The 21388-nt window shown below is 34.4% G+C and overlaps 1 protein-coding gene across 1 annotated transcript in view; it reads left to right on the plus strand.

Annotated features, from left to right (window-relative positions):
- The window catches only part of DACH1 (dachshund family transcription factor 1), a 356631-nt gene that overhangs the window by 296833 nt on the left and 38410 nt on the right, over positions 1–21388 (plus strand). Inside the window, exons 8-9 of the mRNA XM_053936033.1 lie at positions 10443–10594; positions 18997–19144. Of these exons, the coding sequence (XP_053792008.1) occupies positions 10443–10594; positions 18997–19144 (300 nt within the window). The remainder of the gene's footprint in view (positions 1–10442; positions 10595–18996; positions 19145–21388) is intronic.

Here is a 21388-nt window from a genome sequence, read left to right on the forward strand (position 1 = left end):
ATTTGTGTTTTGTTTCTGTTACATAACATTTATAATTGCTTCAGGATTAAAATAAAGAATTTTTCAATTACATTATTGGCATAAACATTGAAACACAGAAGTTTTGGTATGAAACAAAATTAGTAAGAAGAACTGGCCCTATAGTGGAGATGCAAGGCATATTTCCTTGATATTATGATATGATGCAGATAAAAGACTGAACAAAATACTTAATTTGCATGAAGGTTTTAAACTGGATCCAAAAAAAAGATTTTAATTTACTGGCAAGTGTATGGCATGCTTTCTGTGTAGGATACTTTAATTTTCTGTATTTAATGTAAACCAAGATGATCCATGTTACATGATGACTGCAAACTATTTTTTATCTTCTTAAATCAGTGCTGAATGTGACTCATAAAGCATAAATACATAAAGGATTTTTTTGTGTTCTCTAATATGTATTCTGATATATTAGCATAAATTACATTTTCCAAGACATGAAAACACATGCAAGCCAAATCTCACTTTAAAGTGGATGCCTGAAATGGAGCAGAAAACATTAGAGGTAAAACTTCTACATTATTCTATCAGTGAGCATCAAGCTAGTGAATGCCATAAAAATCTCACTAATGGACATGTTCTGGCAGCTTGTTGCAGATGTTTGATGAATGAATTGCAAGAGAAATCATATCAGATGTAAAAATGCTTGCCTTTTCATTCTGAATTTTGTTTCTGAGCACTCTGTGGTTTAGGAGTTTTGTTTGTTTTTTATTATGGATTTCTGTGAAAATCAGATATTAGGATATAATGTATAGGCAATGGTTTGAGAAATGTGGCTATAATATTGTAAAGGACTGTTTCTGATGCTATAAACTATGAAGCTCATATTGAACTCCCATAGGCAGACAGCCAAATTTCTATTAGGATATCATAACCATATAATCCAAACTGTGTACATTGATTATTGTCTACAACATTTGCATCTGAGTACTGGAACTATTCCACAGATAGAAGCATTAAGGGTGTTTATTATATCTGCTACAAAAAATCTTGTGTAATAATTTGGAAAAAGTGAGTTAAATATACTCCCTTATGCAAATTTTGGTGTTTCAGCCACAAAAATAAGAAAGCCTCTGTGTTATACTGCTTCATGGTATCAAAGCAGCTCACTCCTTCCTGGTGGGAGTTTGTCAAAACAAGATGCTTCACATCCTTTTGTTTTCAGTAACACTTGATGTATTAGGTGTGAAGAGAGTAAAGACCTGGAGTTACTCGATCACGTATTTCTGTAAAAAGTGTGTGATGCCATTTGTGTGCTCAAGCAAAGACTGGACACTCTACTGAAGTACTGATGATAGAACACCTGTTCCCTTAACCTCTCCGAAGTCTGACTGCAGGGCTGGACCAGTACAGTCCCTTTGGTACTTTGTTTTCAAAGCACGGCTCCTTCCCCTGCATTTCCAAAACATTTGAAGCTTTTCACTGTATGTTCATGAATTCCTGAACCTATTACCCAGTAGCCCCATACAGCTGGGTCAGTTGAGTCCATCTGATTTGGTTCCTGATTGTTTTATTTTACTGGCATCTCTGACACTGATACATCCAGAGCAGGAATTTTGGCAAGGCAAAAGCTCAGGAACAGCTTCCCTTAATATGTTTCTGTCTTGTTTAGGCTGGTCATCTTATTCACTGGTCCATGAGTTGTAAGTCCAAATATTAGAGGTAATTGCTAATCTTTTATTAAAGAGGTTATTAAAATCATGGGCAATTAATGGGATATTGCCGGGAAATGAAGAGAATATGAGTATATATGTTTTTAAATACTGTGTTTCTGCAAAAAGCGATGTCCCTGGACATTTTATGTATTTATCTAAAATATGAGATTTTCTCATTTTCATTAAAAAAATACAGTATTCTGTATGAATATTCAGTTAAACAAAGCAGTTACATTAATCAATAGATCCAGTTTTACATGTTCTGACCAGATAAACACTTTTCTGCTGGGACAGATGACCAGTATAAGTTGCCATAAATTAGAGGTGTTTGATACCTCTTTTGCTTTCTCTGTTGAACTTCTCTGACATATTTATTTGTGAAGTGCAGTACTGCTGACTTCTGCACTTTACACCAGATGCCAAACATGCTTGGTCAACATCATCTGCTTGCCAGCACTCTGGGGAGGAGGGTATGGGACAGGTTATGAGTTGCTGAATGAATGACAGCTGACGAGTGTTGCTCAGCCGCATTACCATATATTCATTTTCTTTTTGGGCATCTGATTCATGCTGTCAGCAGATTACCAAGAATATGTGCCATGTGACAAAGTAGCAGGAGCATTAATACTCAGGCCCCCATAATTGCAAGATGGCTAAATATGAACTGCCTGAAAACACTGGCTTTTTGTTTTTTTCCTGAAGAGAATGAATATTAAAATTATTAACTGAACATAGACCAAGGAAAATAGTGTGAATACAATGCAGTTCCAGGTATTAACATAAACCCTTCATCTTCAGAGAATTACAAGTTACCAGCTGTGCTCTTATCAAAAACTCCCTTCTTACTACTGTTACGCTTACAAAAGAGGAATGCTGTTATTTTAGATTACAATGAAAAAAATGCTAATATTGTTGATATTCCTTATTTTTAAATTACCTTAAATCCCCAAATAATAGATGCCTTTCAACTTTCACGAAACATGTCCAGAGGATTATTAATACAAATCATGTGGCCCTTGAAAGGATCCAATAAAATCTAGCAAAATGCAATTGTTATATTGTCTATAATGTTTTTTTCTGCATTTTGCAGTAGCCATATGGAGGAATGGACAGCACAAAAATAAGTATGCATACTGTGGATGCATTGTCTTGTGTATTGCTTTTATCAGTTGAGATGTGCATATTTATGTCCATAATTTTGAAAATGTGAGGTTTAGTCTACAATACATTCATTATGCAGCCCTAAAGTCCAGTCCCTAATTTGAAGTTTGATGTCAATCAGGAATTTAGCTTATACTGAAAATACTTGGCTTGATCATTTGATTCAGCATATATTAGGAAAGCTGGATATATGATCAGGGAGCCAGCTTCTGAGCCAAGGCAATAAAGAGATTAAATAGCTGGTTTTGTGAATGTTGAGGTTTGATTTCCTAACCAAATATCCCTTCACTGCATAGATGATCGTGGACACCCCTCAACACAACTTTGGAAGAAGCTGAGAAGGACTCTTGTGAACCCATAGGGAAACACATTTGCAGAACCCTCTGCATACCTATATGCATCTAAGCAGTTCTCATAGAATTGCTACAAAGCCAAGAAACATTCTTTTTAGCACTCAGTGTTGTCTGGCTCATGGAGTGGAGATAGCAGAGTACAAATTGGGATGTTTGACATGAATCAGTAAAATACATTTATATTTTTTTCAGCATCCAAAGCACATATGTCTTTACTCTGCATCCGTATATTGCCAGTAGCATATAAGGATATTTAAAAAAAGAAATAATGGGCATAGTTCTTACAATTAAAAACTACAGGTCATAAAATTATAAATTGCCTTCTTTTTATGCTAATATATTGTTAAAATGTAATAAAAATATTTAGAATACCTTTTTAACAACCATTTAATACTTTAACAATAATTTCATCTTTAGGAATTTAGAGTTAAATTCTTAATTTATTCAGAGTTAATGAATGTTACTGTCAGGTGTTGAAGATTATAAGTGTTTTATGGTATATACAGAATCATCCCTGACTATCCCATTCCCTCTTTTTTCCTGATCATTCAAGGCACTTTAAAAAATTGTGTGAAAAAATCTGTGAGTAAACAGGATTCTTTTTATTATGGGGACAGAGAAACCATGTAATTTTGTTTTGCATGTTATATGTTATGATTCCAAAGGACACAGAACAGAAATACCACTGGCATTTTAACATTCCATTGCATGGTAAAAAATGTTTGTTTAAAAATAGGAATGATAATTTATTCTAGAATATTGTGAAATCCTTAGAATAAATAAATAAGCTAATACTGCTTGACCCAGCCCTAATCAGTAATAGGCTGCAAAATAAGATAAAGGTTATTAAAATAATCCCTTTTATTGAAAGAGAAAATTAGATAAGTTGTGCTGATTGACTCTGAGGCCCTCCTAGGGACATATAAAATGAAGAATAAACTCAACTTGATCTAGTCCAAAAAGCCTGAAGAAATCCTCACAGCTGGAACATCACCACTAATTACATTTTTGCTTTTTGAATATATATTGCTAGCTCTTTCCATTCATTTTTAGTGATGCTATACCCATAATTCCTTAACAAATTAAAATATGCGATCTTTAGAGAATGTGTTTTATATATTTGCTTTGACAGCTGTAAATATCACTTACATTCAACTAAAATTCTTGAAATACCGCAAGAATTATTTGTGCAAAATCTGTTGTACGTAAAAAGCAACAGTTTAGCTGTTTTGTTTATTTATTGTTGAGTCAGTATAAATTTCTTGCTCCTGGGAAGTCTTTCTTCTCCCCTCCTTCACCTCATAATCCCAGTTCTATTATTCCTTCCCAAAGTGTTTGGCCACCGTGAGTGTCCTTCCCTATATTCCCAACTTTCTATTTCCTCACTTCTTTATTACTCCCTGTCTTTTGTCAAGTCCTCTCTGTTTAAACCCTTCCATGTCCTTCTTCCAGCCAGCAATATGTTCCTTTTTTCCCCCCCTCTATGCGTATAGGTAAGTTGGCTTACAAGCATAGGAGGGGTACCACAGAACCTTAGAGACAGAGTGATCCCAAAAGATTTGTTCAAGAGCTGATTCTCCATCTGGCTCTAATTTGCCATTATGGAGGCAACTCCAACTGCAGTATGATCAATAATCCTGTGCAGTAGTGAAGAATGATCTGTAGAGATCATCTGTAGATCTGCATGTTCTTTAAAAGGATTAAAGAAATACTGGAAATTTATTAATTGATTTTTTTTTTTTTGCCACAAAGGAAGAGCATCCAGTTAGTACATTAAGTTTTCAGAGAATTTTCAGGAAATATGAGTCTTACTGTTGGCAGGAAAGTCCTGCATCTGAACCTATCTCCAAAATAAATACATAAAACTAATTTCTTATGTCCTTTTATTCCTGTGTAATTCTTTACATCAAGTGAAAGTGTACGTATTTGGAAGCCATGCCACCTGGGAAAATGGTCCACAATGGTAGACTTGATACATAGATGAATGAGTTCTGTAAGACCTACCTGCAGAAATGTATGCGACTGCATCAGGTACAAAGCCATTTTGTTAAACGTACACATTCAAGAAACTAAATATCTGTGATCCTTTCCATGTAAGTTTTTAATTTTTAGTCATATTTCATTGTTAGAGAGCTGCTACTCCCAAAGTCATTAGGCAAATATACCACATCTAAGAAGCAGAACTCAGTGGACAGCATTTGCAATGGTATTAACTGTGAGAGCACCAGCCTCTTCAAAGTTTGAACAGAAACATTAACCAGTCCATCAGTCTATTTGAATATTTGCTGTTCCTTCCTGATTTCCAGCTGCCACAGTTGCAAATGTTTTAATTTCAGAGTATTGTGGTGTCCTGGAGAACTACTGGTTGTATAAAAAGAAGTAAATAAATTGTAGATTTAAAAAAAAATAAAAGGAGTTTATATATATATATGTAACTCTTGTCAAATATATATACATATAACTCTTCTAATATATTTATAAGAGTTTCAGTACGTTCCTTTTATAGTTGGTAACATTCTTCACAGTCATCTTGCATTGCCCCCTGCTACATGAGGGGTTAATCTTGAATGACCAAATCTATAAAGCAGCCAAATTGTATGGGAGCTGATCAAGAGGATTTTATTTATTTGTTCATTTCTTTCTTTGTTTTTATCTGCCTGAAACTATTAAACATTTAAATTGAGAATATGGGACTCCTTGTTCTTTTATGTTAATATAGATCAAGAATTACAGATCAGTTAAAACAGAAAAGTTTCTCACACTTGAAACCTCTAACAGTGAGGAAGGTGAAATATAAAGCTTTGTACTAAAGAGTTTTTGATGGCATAAACCAAAATAATACTTAGCCAAATGGCATAGATTGTTTCTACAATGTAGAAAAAACATATGCACCAGATTTATGGTAATAAAAAGTAGAAGCAGAATCCTCTTTCATCATCAAATGGTAAGAGTGAGCCTATGTTAGGAACAAATACATGTGCAATATTTTGCAGAGAACAGAAAAGCCTCAAAATGCATTGCAAAAAAAGCATGACATGATTACAGAATGGCAGTAATCTGTATAGTATTTTTTTCAGCCAGCTATTATTGCTTGCTTTCAAATCCTGGCAATATCAATATTTTCCAGTTTGATTGGTGACTGGTCTGAACTTATCCTACTTGCTTTTAAGAACAAAGACAAGAGAATGGCTACCTCTATTCATTTATTATTGTTTAAATAGCTGTCACAGCTTTCAGGATGTTTGTTTCCATGTTATCTGGTGAAAGAACAAAATAGAATGGCAACAAACCAAATACATTGAAATATGTTTGTTGCATTTGGCCCAAACCAGCTGCTGTTTACAGATAAAATCTGGTTTGAACAAAACCAGGTGAATTTTGGAAATTGAGGAACAATGGATGGAGTGGTTGTAGCATTTACAAATATTTTAAAGATACGTATCGCATTCAGACTTGCCTATTATGGTGATTTAGTTCATATGTCAAGACACATATTCATCGCTGCCTGGATACTGTAGAGGCTTGGGTAACAGCTTGTCCTAGCCTTGTTTATTTGTTAATTTATAACATCTCAGTTCCCAGCACAAACCAAGGCAGGCCCGGACACATCTTTGTTCTGCTTTGTTCTTCTTTCTTTTCATTGTTGTGCTCCCCACTCTGACAATGGAGTTGTAGATTGACCCTATTTCCCCTTTTGCCCTGACTTCTCTTCTAACACTTCCTTTGATGTGTTTAGACTGAAAATACCAAATCTGTTTCCCAGCAAGGGCTCATCATTTTGCAGCATTACTCTGCTAGTAGTGTAAGAGGAACATTATAGAAGTTCCTTTGCAGCAGTTTAAAAGATGTTAGGCTAATGATTATTTGGAAACAAAAGATATCTCATCCTTAAGAGAAGAGAGGACTTGTGTGGGAATTAAGTACTTTTAATTTTTTTAAAGACAAGAGGTCATATTATTTTGCTACTAAGATATGTGGTTATGTTTTAATTGGCTGTGTTTACAATGTGGTTTTTCTTAAAAATGCATTTTTTTGAGATTCCCTCAATCATTGCTTATCTCACATCCACAAATATCCACACTTCCTGTGTATAATATGTACATTTGCTCTGTTTCAAACATACTCACACTCAAAGTTTATTTCACATGGGACATCAAGAAAACAAAGTCACATTAGTCTGACTTTTTTTTTCTGAGTTGATATTTCATTAAAGTAAGTTCAGAGAAAGTTCATCTTTCTAGTCCTACCCTTCAGTGTAAATTTGTTTCTGTAACAAATTTATAGACCATTCTATAGCAGAATGGTTTCGATGGTTTATAATGGTTTTTATGTTACTTTGAATTGTATAATTTTAATCTTGAGTTTCTTTGCCTATCGCAAAACCATGCCTCACATTGTTAAAAAATCTTCACAAACTTCATGTGTTGAGCATGCACAGAGTACAGCAAGCATAACATTAAATAAATTGTAAAGTAGTAATGCAGTAAAAAATTGATCCCTTGCTTAAATTCTATTACAAGATCTGTGTTAGGAGCTTTCTGTATCTCAGCAATTGCATGGAAGAGCAGTTTTTGAGTTAATTAAGGCTTACGGAATTTTTAAGTGGGTCAGTTTTATCTAGTATATCTTAAAATATTTTGACAACTTGAGACCTAAAATATCAGTAAGATTCCAAGTAGTCTTAGAAGGTAGGAGGTCATTGATCCATTTTCCAGGCAAACTTAGAGGAAAGTGATGTCTTTTCAGTTTCCTTTCTCATTTACATGAAGCAACTTCACTGTGCATACTAGTGATTCGACTCCTTCCTGCTATATCATGCAAGAGCAATGATATATGCAACCACTGATACAAAGAAATCTCTACCCAAAAAACTTAAGGATGTAACATGGAAGAGGCATTTTTATTTTATTTGATTTGATTTTTAATTTTTTGGTTTCTTAATTTTGGGTAAAAATCATTTGGGGAAGCCATATTTTCAGTAGAGGAAAAAGGTTTTCAGCTATAAAATAATATTATGTTGTCTAACTAGTTTTGTTTAAGTTTTGGCTTATTTCTTTTGATTAATGAAAGCATAACAATTCTGGCAGTAATTTGGAATAAACCATTTGCTAATGATTCTTCACACTAGAATAGGAGTGGAGAAATTGAACTAAGCTAGTGTTCAATACCAGGAATATATAATTAATTTTTTCTAATGATATAGAGAATATTTCTATAATATTGTAAAATTGGAAATAAAATACTCATATTTAGGGCCAAATTTTAGTATGTTACTACAAAATTACTACAGAGCTATTCATGCTGCTGTGGGGTAGCATGAGGACAGAGGCTACATCCACACAGTACATTTTTCAGGGCCTGATTTGAATCTCAGTAAGGTAGATAGAAAATGGTTCAGAGATTCAGAGCCAGTTTTTTTCTCAGCACTCTGTAACATGACTGGAAAATTTAAATATAGCTGAAGAAATCCTTTATGACTCTGAATGGTCTGAAGTTTTCCTTCGTCAACATTAATTCATTTCCTTAATTCGAACCTCAGCTTGGAAAGCTTTTGAATGATGACTTTATGGGAAAGCAGTAATTGTGGCATGAATTGGGACAAACAGGGCATAAGGAACAGAGTCTTACTCTGTCCTCAGAGTAAGTCTTAGTCTGTCCTCAGCCTGAGCCACAGGGAAGTAGGAAGAACAGCACCTAGAACAGGATCTCCCCAAAAGCAGATCTTTCCATCTGAGGTGGTCATCTAAGGATTCTCTTACAGTCAACAGGCAGAAATCTTGTAGAGGAAGATTTGCCTTTTCCTGCAGTAGATGCCTGTGAGAGTTCAGATGGACAAGTACCTTAAAATGGACTGCATTCAGCCCAAGGGAGAGTTCTTTTTAGGCAACTAGGATCAACTTTCAGATTGAATTTTAATGTACCTGATAAAATAAATAGAGAAGTGCAACCATTCTTGAAACTATAATTAAATAAATAAATAAATAAAAAGAAATTTGACTACCCCAAAAGATACATAACTTATAATGGTCAAAGCCAAAATGGAAAAAAGTGAGTCTGACAAACTCCTTTGTAGTCATACAGTTGAGCAGAATCTGCATGATACCTGGGATACGTTCTGATGTCCTTGCATTGTACTGAGATACAGCAATATGTGTCAGTTAATGACTGAGCCCTTGGTAAGAAGAGTATGTATAGATAAATGTATCTATCTATCTATCTATCTATCTATCTATATATATGTGTGTATATAGATAGTTTTCCTTTTGAAGAATTCAGATTAATATCTGGTGCAAAGAAATTGACCTAAATTTCTATATCATATCAACAGTTACCTAAAAATATTCCAGAAAGGAAAAAAAAAAAAAGAAAAAAAAAAAAAAAAAAAAAAAAAAAAAAAAAAAAAAAAAAAAACACAAATGAGGTTATTGAAGTTTCTCTTAATTGTGGGGGGTTTATTTTTTTTCCACTTCTTAATCTGGTCACAGATTATCTGTGAAACTTTAATCTTAGAAGACTTCAAGATGTGCAAGTTTTTTCCTGTTGTGATGTCAGAAGTGATCAGATCTGATTTTTACAAAGATCCCACTAAGGAGTTCAGCACTAGTTGTTAGAAGATGTCCATGCTTTAAAAAAAAATAGGCCAGTGATTGTTACTGTGCTATTAATTTCATGTAATGTTCAGAGCCTGTTTTAATTGTGGCAATCAGGTGTAATTTCTTGATGAAAAAATGTATTGAGGAGCTTTTCTTGGTGTTGCAAAATCTTCTGAGCTGTAAGTGCATTAAGAGCAGGAAGGGTTAATTGTATGGGAAGCCTTGTATTCAAGTACTTCTCATATACAAAATATATGTCATGCTAGAAAATATTCTATTGTCACTCCAAATAGAATACAAACTAAAATGAGATAATTGGGAAGGTGCCCATAAAGTCAGCCTGAATATATTATCACAAGTATATGTGAGATAATATTTGTTTTAAAAAGATTCTATGGCACTGTAAACTCAGTCTCATTAGAGACTGCATTTAAAAGGCTTATAAAGTTACTCATTAATGTTATCTTGTTGTATCTCCACAGCTTTTTCATTAAAGAAAATTCAGCAGAAAGCATTTTCTCCTGATAGCAGGAACCAATTTGCAATAAATGTTCTGGAAACCACTAGGGAAGCCATTACTGAGGTCTAATAAAAACAGACAAGCGTAACTTGTTCTATATTTTTGTTTCAATCACATACAGATGAGACCCCGCTCTCCACACCAACCGCAAGAGACAGCCTTGACAAACTTTCTCTAACTGGGCATGGGCAACCACTACCTCCGGGTTTTCCATCTCCTTTTCTATTCCCTGATGGATTGTCCTCCATAGAGACCCTTCTGACTAACATCCAGGTAGGCCCTTTTGTAGATCGGCTTAAAGGGATGGAGAGGAGCCAGTTTTGTCTAAATTAATAAAAGCATTCTAGCTTAATCAGTTCATAAGATTATTTGGATCAACTAATTTACTGAAACTTTCCTGTAATTTAGGTTTTAAAGGAACCACAGCAAACAAATGAATTTAGAAGCTGTCAGATACAGTACATAAAAATACAGATTGTATATTAAACCACAGCAGAAAATTCAATGTAAATTACATTGGTGTGTTTAACAACATTTGTCTTCAATGTTCTTTTTATTACAGGCTAATGAAATGTATCTTACTGCTTAACTTTATCTCATTTACTAAACAGAGAAAGAGTTCTTTAATAACTAGTTACTTCAAATTGCTAGAGTGGCATGGTGGAAATTATATTTAAAGCTATTTGAAATATGTCTCCAAAAGAAGCATTTACAAAAAGCACTTATTTTATAAATAAGCTCATTTCAGTTAAAGTACTGTCTTCAAAGAAGAGACTTCAAAGGGTATTACCAAATTTTATACAGATTTCCTATTTGGTAGCCACAATGTCTATTGTGTGTACAGTAAAACCGTGTTCAAATATTATTTACAGTATACACTATGTATAGCTTGAAGCCAAATTGTTAGTGTTTCATATTAGAATGAAGAATTTTTTTTTTTGTCCACAAATTCAGTTATCTCGTGTTTCCCATATGCAAATTTTGCAACAATATGGTTGTATATTGCATACAGAAGCAAAATGATAGTGCCAGAAATAATACAGCCATATTGCATATTCCAGAGAAGCCTTGTCTGGGCAGCTACCAACTTCCAGTTTGTCACCATATATTTCCTGCTCATTCCTGCAAACACATAAAATCATTTTTATTCTCTCCAGCAAAGGATATGACGGAGCAGGGCCAAATCCTGCTCACTTTACTGTCTGAAGCAATCTCATTAAAGTTTATGACACTTCAGAATTGTTTTATGAAAAGTGTATGAGCCGTTCATTATTTGTGTTTTGAGGTGTAACAATGGAAAAATACTGCTATTTAAGAAGTAAATATTGCTATCTCTGCCTGGTCTGAAAAAGCATATTTATGATTACTTCTTGCAATTCTGAGACTTAGCATCTTGAATATTTAAACCACAAACCACAAGATAATTTGATAGCAGTATTCTTGTTACATATCTGCTGCAATCTGTAAAGACTGTATTTTTTCTTAAAGCAGAAATACAGTTAGTAAATTTTTAGCTGTGCATACATGTACAGAAAAGTTCTTAGTAATTTTTTTGACAAATGTTTGCACTCAATGTCTCTAGACAGCAACCTAATGAGCAAGGCATTTAGTATCAACAGGTTAGTTAATCTTGTGTTTAAATATGAGGGTGCTGCACTATTTCAGGATAAATGACCAGGATTAATTTGCCAAGAATGCATTCAGTTGTGTTTTGCAGAAAATCTGAATGTGAAATTCAGTCATTACTTTATTTTTAATACTCTAATCTTACCTGGAATGAAAAGATAAAATAAAAGGCAACATCATAAACAAACCAGAAACTTTTTTTATGCCTTCTCTTGTAGTGCTTTTAAACATCCTGCTCTTTACCTTGAGATTCCATATAATGAAAAGTCATTTATTAGTGTAAAGTGGTGGGACATAAGTCCTTCTGGATTTTTTCGGTATGTCCCCACATCACAATACATGGCTTTGACAGATTTCTGGGAATCCTTACATAACAGTATATGAAAGGCATTTCCCTCCCTCTCCCTTGCTCCTGGTTTTTATCAGGACAACATTAGAAATCTGCTTCATAAAATAAAAAATAAAATTAGTTGATTTTCTCATCTGTGTCGGAAAAGTTGATTTAAATAGCAGTAGAGTATATTACAATATCATATGGACCATAGTGTCAATTTCGTTAATCAATGCCATTTTAAATGGTTTCCATATTGCTATTTCATTGCTATTGCAATGAGAGGGGGTTACCCCATGCCCACAGATGAGTTAGATACTGTGATGCTGACACTTCCAGAACAGTTTTAGGTATTTGATTATAAATTCAAATTTGTTGATGGCATCTGTGGAAAGAGGCAATTCTGTACCATAGTCCCTGATTGCACTGTAATTTGTGACTTTGCTAGGAAATGCGTAAACCATACCTATGATGTATTTATTACCTGAATTAGAAGGATTTTTTTCACTGAGTAAATGGCTCCCTGCTGTCCTTTGGACCTGATGCATTTTGCGTCCCTGTCAGTAGAGACGTGGTTTTCATGGGGAGGTGGCGCAGTGTGATCCCTCACTGTTCTCTTGTTGCAGCAGTGGAGCAGATCTAACTACCTCAGATAGATTGCCAATGGCTTCATGAGTGGATTTGGTAGACACTGCTCTTTTTTCATCAGGGTTATTCATGCTGAAAATAGGCATGTGTCCTTTCACTGAAAGGGTATATGTCTGCTTGTGAAATGCAAGTCTACATTTTTTGTTAGGTCATGGCTCTGGGGAGCACCCACAACATACCACACATTGTGCTGGAGGTAGCCTACATTTTAGGGATGTGATCATCAGAGGAATATACAGGCAAGGAGCTTCTGGCTACACCAATGTGCATGGACTTGATGGTGGATGTCTCTGCCATGATCCCCTTCTGTGGTGCAGGATCTGGAGGATCAGAATAATACAGACTTAGAACAGGATTGGGGTGTGCTATGGGCACTAGGAGCTCTAATTTTGACCTTTGACAGGGTAAAAAGGATCCTAAATCTTGTCATTGAAACAGTGCTCTTTGGGTATGCAAACAAAATTTCTAAACATTTTGTTATTTGAAAACAAATGTGCTTGAAGTCCTGCAGATACTGATGAGCTCAGCTGAACTTGTTGCCTAACTGTAATTCTGTTTTAGTAGACTGAGTCATTTTTTAGATGTGACCTCTGAGCAAAAGTGATTCCTTTTCTTCCATCCATACTAAAGTTAAATGGATAGCCCCTGATCACAAATTCAAAATTTTAGGCAAATATTAAACTAGTCTATTTGCTTCTGCTGTCACCAGTATGTCTTTCTGTATACCATATATATGGGTTTTTTTTTACTTCTCCATAAATGCTTCTTTAAGCAAAATAGAATGTTTAATCATTTGTACATTTACAGAGGAGATAATAACAGTATACAATACCTGAAATAACAGCATTGTTCGTGCTGGGGACTGCTGAAATACAAATATTAAACTCTAAAAAAATATAATTAAACAAATACACACATTAAAAAAAGGAATAAGATTGGGAATATATTTTCTCATTTGGATTTATAGCCGCATATCTAAAAGGAAGAGAAAATAAACTTCCCTGGAGAACTTAAATCAATTGATATGTCTGTTTTTTCACAAAGTGCATTTGTAGATTTCTTCTGGATTCAGTGTTGGAAGTCTAAGCGCAGTTGCAGGGAGGATGAAGGGTGGTGGAAAGTGAGTCACAGCAAAATGCTCTGTATGTACTAGTGAGAAGGCTAAAGATGTCTCCATACCCCTCACATAAGTTTACCTTTTTGAGTCATGGCCTGATTATGCCAAAGTGTGTTACAGCCATGGCCTTTCATGATGCTACAATATTCTTGGGTAATACTAACATTCTTTCAAGCTTTCAGAGTGTGAATCTCTACTGTCCCTGAGCTGAATTTCCATTAATATCGAAGGGATTATATAGTTGCAGTGTGATAGCTGTATTTTTCTATCAGAACTGTATTGTATTGACACATTTTTATTGCTAAATATTTTTAAAGAGTTACCTAAATTAATTTACAAGTTTCCCATTGATATTAATAAAAGCAGTGCATGTTTGCAAACTAAATTCCCCTCTGAAAACAAAGAAAAATACTAGCTTTATTGCTGTGAGTTTCCTGCACTGTTACTGTCTATCACTAAATACTAAGGGAAAAACACTGCAAACAGTGGATAAAATAAAAAAAAAATCCCAGTTTTAATTCATGTTAATTTTTCTATCTTCTGCTACAATTCAAGAGATTTTTTTTTCATAGAAAGTATTAATGGAAAATATAATTTATACTTGTGTAATATGCCTTTATCTAAAGTATGCCATCTGAGTTATTAAAAAAGTTGTCTTTCAGGTGTCATCTCTAGAGATAGTTTAACTGTGTTGTCTTGCTCATGGTACTTAGTCACTAGTCAGTAATAAATAGCAGATATTCAAAAATTAACATGTGAAGTTACCTAGAATTGTATGTATATATTTTTTTTTCTAGAGCCTTTCACTACATACTTTTAATGATGACAGCATCCAAATTACATATATTTTCCTTACTAAAAGAGAAGCAATGTTATTTGAAAGTGTTTTAACCATGAATAGCTAATACTGCAGAAAGAAGCCCCTGAGCTGTAACTCTCTGGAAGCCAGGAATTTTGAATAGGAAAACTTCCTAATGTGCATGCCCTGATCTTCTAGTTTCCCTTTTTCACTCAATGTGGGCAATGGTTGGAAAGAGGATATGATCTTCTAGATAGACTGTCAAACTAACAGTCAAGGTCATTTTAATGTCACATACAAACATGTAGCCAACTAAATTCTGTTAGGTGGAACACATACTTATAGATGCAGCTAAAAAGAGAAGGAGCTTCTATACACTTTCCCCTCCACCCCTTTCAAAGTAGGCAACACATTATTTGCATAATTTAAAAATAGTGATGAGTAATACTGGTTTTAAGACTGAGTTGAGGTTTGATGCTTAGTTTCTGTAGGATCATGAGGCTGCCTTTATATGATGCTGTTCTCAGATCAGAAAATGAGAAAAAACTCATATATCTGCTTAGCATTCTGTTTGGGACAGTTCTAAAGTGTTTGTCAGTGAAAACACTAAAACAAGTGCAGTAAGAGAAACAAATCAGAATGATCTAAAATGTCCATTTTTGACATTACATTGAAATAAAAATTAAGAGAGACCCCAAGAAGAATGGTCTGCCATGCTTAAAGCCAGGCTCCATAGAGCCATACTGTATTAAAAACAAATCTGGAACCTGAGCATGTTCAGTGCAATTATCATTATCCAGCCTCAATAACATCTGACCTTTCCTAAAGAGAAATATTCTCTTTTTGTTAATGTCCCATGTTGCACTGCATTTCCCATTGTCATTGGCAGCATATTGATTTAATATCAGGTCAGAGGATTAGCCATAGCACATACAAGTTGGACATACTGCATTTTGTATAATCTTCTACAGCTGATCCACTGGGAGAATTAATAGAATTTCATGCAACTCTGAAATTGCTATTCCTGTTCCAGGGGGCACTGATGATTTTTTAGATGTTGTACTTTTTTAGTTTTTCTCATCCCCTTCTGCACTGGATAAAGGGAGATATTGAATGTTTTCAGTATTTTTGCTTTAGTGCTGTCATTGGCAGCAACAGCACTTCTGATATGCATCAGTTTGGCTCTAGTGCAGATTTTTTTTCACTCTGGATGCCTACTGATGTGCACCAATTTAACTTCTAAAAATGAAACTTAATTTTGTGTAGCTTATAAGTAGTCCCTAGTGAATCTTGGCTCCAAAAAGCTAATATTTTTCAGACATAATCAGCAGCAATAGGTAATGTATTACCATTAGCTATGTTAGCAAGTACAAAAAAAACGAAATGCTGGGGGAGGAAGTGTGGTGCAGAAACTCAATAGAAAATGTAATATTCTTTTAGCAGCTTCATACTTTGCAGCAAGTCTTAATATAAAATTACACACATCAGTGTTACACTCTAGTGTTATTCTCCATGTTTATTCATAATGATTGTTTCATATTTAAAGAACACCAAAATATTGTGTTTTCGCAGCCAAGGACAATAATAGTTTAATAGTAATTTATTTTAAACTGCTACTGATAATACAACCAATCAACACATTAAGTGATGCCAACATTGGCATCTTGCTAAATAATCTCTAGGCTTTGCACTGAGAGTTCATCTTTCAAAGATAAGTCAACAAGAGCAATCAGAGCAGAAAATTAGAATTTGGTATCTTAGAATTAAAATACCGCTAAACTAAAGTTTTAATTGGGGTGATCTAAAAGGGCACTTGATGTAATGATCTCTTTCATTTGTTACTAATTGTTTGTTCCTGATGAAGAAGAAACATGTACATGAATGTAGTCGATTTGAGTAAAGATGGCAGTTGCTTCAGTGACTTGATTTTATTGTTAAACCAGATGGATTTTAAGAATTTGGGAAGACAGTGTTTGCAGCTTTAAACTTACTAGACAATACACTTTTCATCAACAAACACTTTTCATGTAATTTCTCTTCATCTGGTTTATTTATGATGTGGATGAATCACCTGTTCCAGTAAGTGAGGAATAGGAGGAGATTAAAACACTGTAGAGTTTATACATAAGGCAGAAACAGGTATTGATAAACAACTCCTGCTTCAGTTTCTTACTAATTCAAATGAACCAAACATAGGAAAATATGGCCATGGAAAAGGAACAGAATTCAATATTAACTTCTGAAAAATAGATTGTAAACACTTTACAAATATTTCAAATTGTATTTTGCTTTACATATGTACTTAGAGCTTTATAGGTAGATTTCTATATTTTTCTCTAATGATTATTCATGTTTAACATTCAACCCAAAAGACCTTTGTGATTTAACTATTTTACAGCAGCAAGAAAACTGCTAAAACTTTAAACATATTTGTGAGGACATTTGTTGTGTTACCATTGTTACCATATTTCCAAACATGGTTCTGTTCTCATTTAGTGTATACCATTGTGCTGACCACCTGGGCCTTGTAGTCAGAAGGTGTTGAGTTCTTCTAGCTTCTTTGGACTTCAATAGATTGAAGTGTAACAGAGCTGCAGAGTATTAAGCTCTGAACATGACAGGATTTGAGGCAACGATTTAAGAAGAAGGATGAGGAGTACTGAAAATAACAGGCTCTGAAAACAGAATTAAAAGAGGAGTTTGAAGGACAAAAATTTCACACCAATCATTGATACTGGGAAGACTAGTGAGATAAATGTGCAGACTCACAAAACACTCACAAAAATACTTTTTCTATTTCTCAAATATCATTATACTTGCTTATTTTTCCATTCTTCTTTGGGAGATATTTGAAATAAAAAAAAAAAAAATTGAAAAAACATGCAACCCAGAATCCAATTTAGGAAGCTTGGCTGAGGGGTGAGGGAGCTTGTCTGGGAGAGAGTCATCATGACTTTATGTCTGTAGTGCTCAAGTCAGGTCTTGAGTGTGAGCCTTGTATCTGTTAGCTGAATGTTTCCATAGCAAAACCATTGGGGAGTAGTGGTCTGTCTTTAGTTGGCATTGTTTTGCTTCATATCAGTGATTAAATCTCTGTTGGGTCAAATTGTCTCTAGAGATAAGTTATCAGGAGTCTTGCCTAGGATATAGGAGAGTTAGTTTCATATCCATGGAGGTTCATGTATGAATATCCATGCTTAATTATCTACTTTATTATGCTAGCTTCAGTAGGAGAGATTTGAGAGTAGACCCAAGAGCCTGATGGCCAGGCTTTTGGGAAAGGGAAAAGGATATTTGCATGTTCATTTATTTCAATTCCATTTCTCCTTATATTTTGATGACCTGTCTCAGTGTCCTAACTATCTAGTTAATATCATTAATAATACACTGTTAGCTGTGCCAGGATCATCTGATTTCTTTGCAAAAGAAGAAGGAATTTTGAAATTGGAATTCTCAAAGGAAGCTTAAAATAATCTGAATTTTTATTTCCTGATACACTAACAACAGAAAGAAAGGTAGAGTTTGTATCCACTATCTCAGGTCAAGAAATCAAGAGACGATTGTGTTTTGTTTTTCCTGCTGTGAGATAATAATCCTACAAATCAAGGAACAGACTTATTAAAACAGAGATGTCTTCCTGCTTTGTGACTGTCTTTTCCGTGCTATCCCAATATACTTATAACCTGTGGAACAGTAATGATATATGTAAATATTTGAAATTTATAGTAATTAACAAGGATGAGGAGCAAGAAGGCAAGACTTTAAAAGAGCCTTTCTCCTTTAGCTAATTTCCATTGGCTTGAGTCGGACTAGAGATGGAATTCTGTGTATGATGTGACTGTGAGATTGCCAATTTTTCTTAAGAGGAGTAAACCTATTCCTGTATGTTTTTCACATGAGTTATATGCACAGTCAGAAGTGAGTTTGCATTTTCTAAGAAAAGCTGACTTCCATCTTTTTACAGTTTTTTGTTCACCTGTTAAAAAGTTAATTCCAGTTAAAAAATGCTGTTGATAACAGGTAATTTCGATCCTGTGACAGTTTTTTTTTTTATTTCTAAAATATCTCATCACTATCAGGGAAAAATAGCAGTAGTTAGTTATTATGTCAGCTATTCTAACATTCTCCAAATATCCAACTTTATCTCTGAACAGGGTCTACTAAAGGTTGCTATAGACAATGCCCGAGCTCAAGAGAAGCAGGTCCAACTGGAAAAAACGGAGTTGAAGATGGAACTCTTCAGGGAACGAGAACTGAGGGAAACACTTGAAAAACAGTTGGCTGTGGAGCAAAAGAACAGAGGTACCTTGATTAAGTACACATAAACACCTTGTTATTTATTTCCTTAGGAAACGATTTTCTATCAAACACCTGTGTTTTATCAAAATTTTACCTCTCTTAAATCATCTTAGGTCTCATCTGACTGCAATGAAGGATGTTTTATAACCTGCCTAATTTTGTATAAGGTCTTCATAAGACTTGGAGGAAGGACCCTCCCTTTTCTCAACATTTTTCATGAATATTTTTATATCAGCAATACAAAAGCAATTATAAATACCCTATAAGCTGTAACAGACCTTTGTAGGTTGTGATCATTAGGAAAATGGATAGCTACTTAATACAATTTGTATCAAATTTAAGAATCTGCAAGTTTTTAGGAATTCTGTTCTGTTCTTATAATGCATATTTAGGCAAACTGTATGTAATAAATATAATGGTAATATATGAGCTCTTTATAATGCATGGTAGATAAAATATGTGTTTGTAGAAGTAACAGTGAAAGTTGTTCTTGATGAAGCAGAAGCATTAGTAGCATTTGTAGCATTACCATCAGCCTGCTGTAAAGCCTGTACATGTTAGAGATTTTTAAATACTTGCATTGATAGTGAAGGTGAGACAGTTTGGAGTGATTTACACTAACTATTTATATTACAAGCATGTTTCTACCTATTTTTATGTATTCATTTCTCTGTCTCTGTATGTCTCACCCTTTAATAGTGCCTGATTAATTTGCAAGGACAGTTAACCTCTGGAACTCCCTTGCTGTTTAACTCAGACCATGACAAGTCAGATGTGTATTTTTGCAGAGCTAGAGTTACAAGTCTCTTCTTGTCCAGTTTAATTTTCTGGTAACCACCTAAACAGAGAATCCCAAGAACAACTGGATTCACAGCCAATGTCATTATGCTTTAAACTAACATGCTAGCAGTAAGTACACAATGTAATCCTGTTTCATGCCTTGACCCATTACAGGTTAGGACTATCACATCATTAATTACCCTTTCTTTAACTTACGAAAATATATTTTGAAAGACAATTGCTGTTAACAATTATCACGCCTGCGCAGTGAGTCATCCCTTTGTCCCCAACTGTCCATTCTGCTCAATACAATTATATCACTTATACTTTTAAATTAATTTGGTAAAAGAGTAAAGTAATTTGTCTTCACAACTTTCTCACAACTGCTCAAATATATGTTCCTTTTTAGAGTTGTACAATCACATGCAAAACAGAAAAGGTTTGAGGGGGAGCCCATCTGTTCTTTAGTTTTGCCATCTACAAATTAAGCATCTCATTTAATGAATAGAAATTCTCTTTCTGGACAATAAAAAAAGAAACTTGTATAGCCTGTTATATATATAGGTAGGTGGGGTCAATTGCACTGTGAAGATTTCTTTCTCTTCCCTTTAACTCTAGAGGTCACATGGTTGACAAAGCTATGCTAGACACATATGTTTTGAAAAGATAAAATTAAGCAAAATTAATTTCACTCAAAGTTGTATGTCAGAAAAAAAAACATGGGATAGTCTCTCATTGTGTTCAGTTTACTGAAATAATTGGCAATATTATTTTCAGCATGATGCATTACCTGCTCTTGTATATGCATCCCTCTAATGATGATCTTGCACTGGGGAAACAGTCAGACCAAAGAGGAATGGATTTGAACAGTTAATGGTCGTATGCAGCAAAGCAAATATAATGAGGATGACTATCTCTGCTATTTCTTTTGTATAAAAGAAAGAAAAGTATGGATTATTCTTTCAAATAAACAGATCGAAGTAAGAGAGAAAAAATAAGGCCAGTTTGTAATTATTGTGAAAATTTATTCTTCAATTAAAGGCAGAAAAACGCATAGGAGCCTTTGCCTACTATTAGTTTTTCAGACAGCAAGTGTCATGTTCTAAAGTTTCACATGTCTTAATGGAAGCACAAGCAAGAAGGGAGAAATGTACCAGCTTCCCTGCTAAGTGAAGAGATACCATGTGAAAATGCTGAAAAGCACTTAAAAGCTACACCATAGAAACACAAGCCACTGTGTCACATACAGGTCAAACCCTTCATGTGGAGGGGACCTTCAGCATTAGGCAACATCTACCTATCTTTTGCTCATCTTGTTAATACAAGTCAAATATAATTCTCTTTAGTGGCTATAGATGAGTATTTTTGCCTTTTTTTATGGAGTGTTGGATTCACGGCTCCTACTGTATGTTCTACAGAGCTGCTTATTTTCTGTACTGTTTCCTTCCTTCTTTTTAAATTTTCCAA

Source organism: Vidua chalybeata, chromosome 2 (assembly GCF_026979565.1).
Source record: "Vidua chalybeata isolate OUT-0048 chromosome 2, bVidCha1 merged haplotype, whole genome shotgun sequence".
In the NCBI taxonomy this organism is placed as follows: domain Eukaryota; kingdom Metazoa; phylum Chordata; class Aves; order Passeriformes; family Viduidae; genus Vidua; species Vidua chalybeata.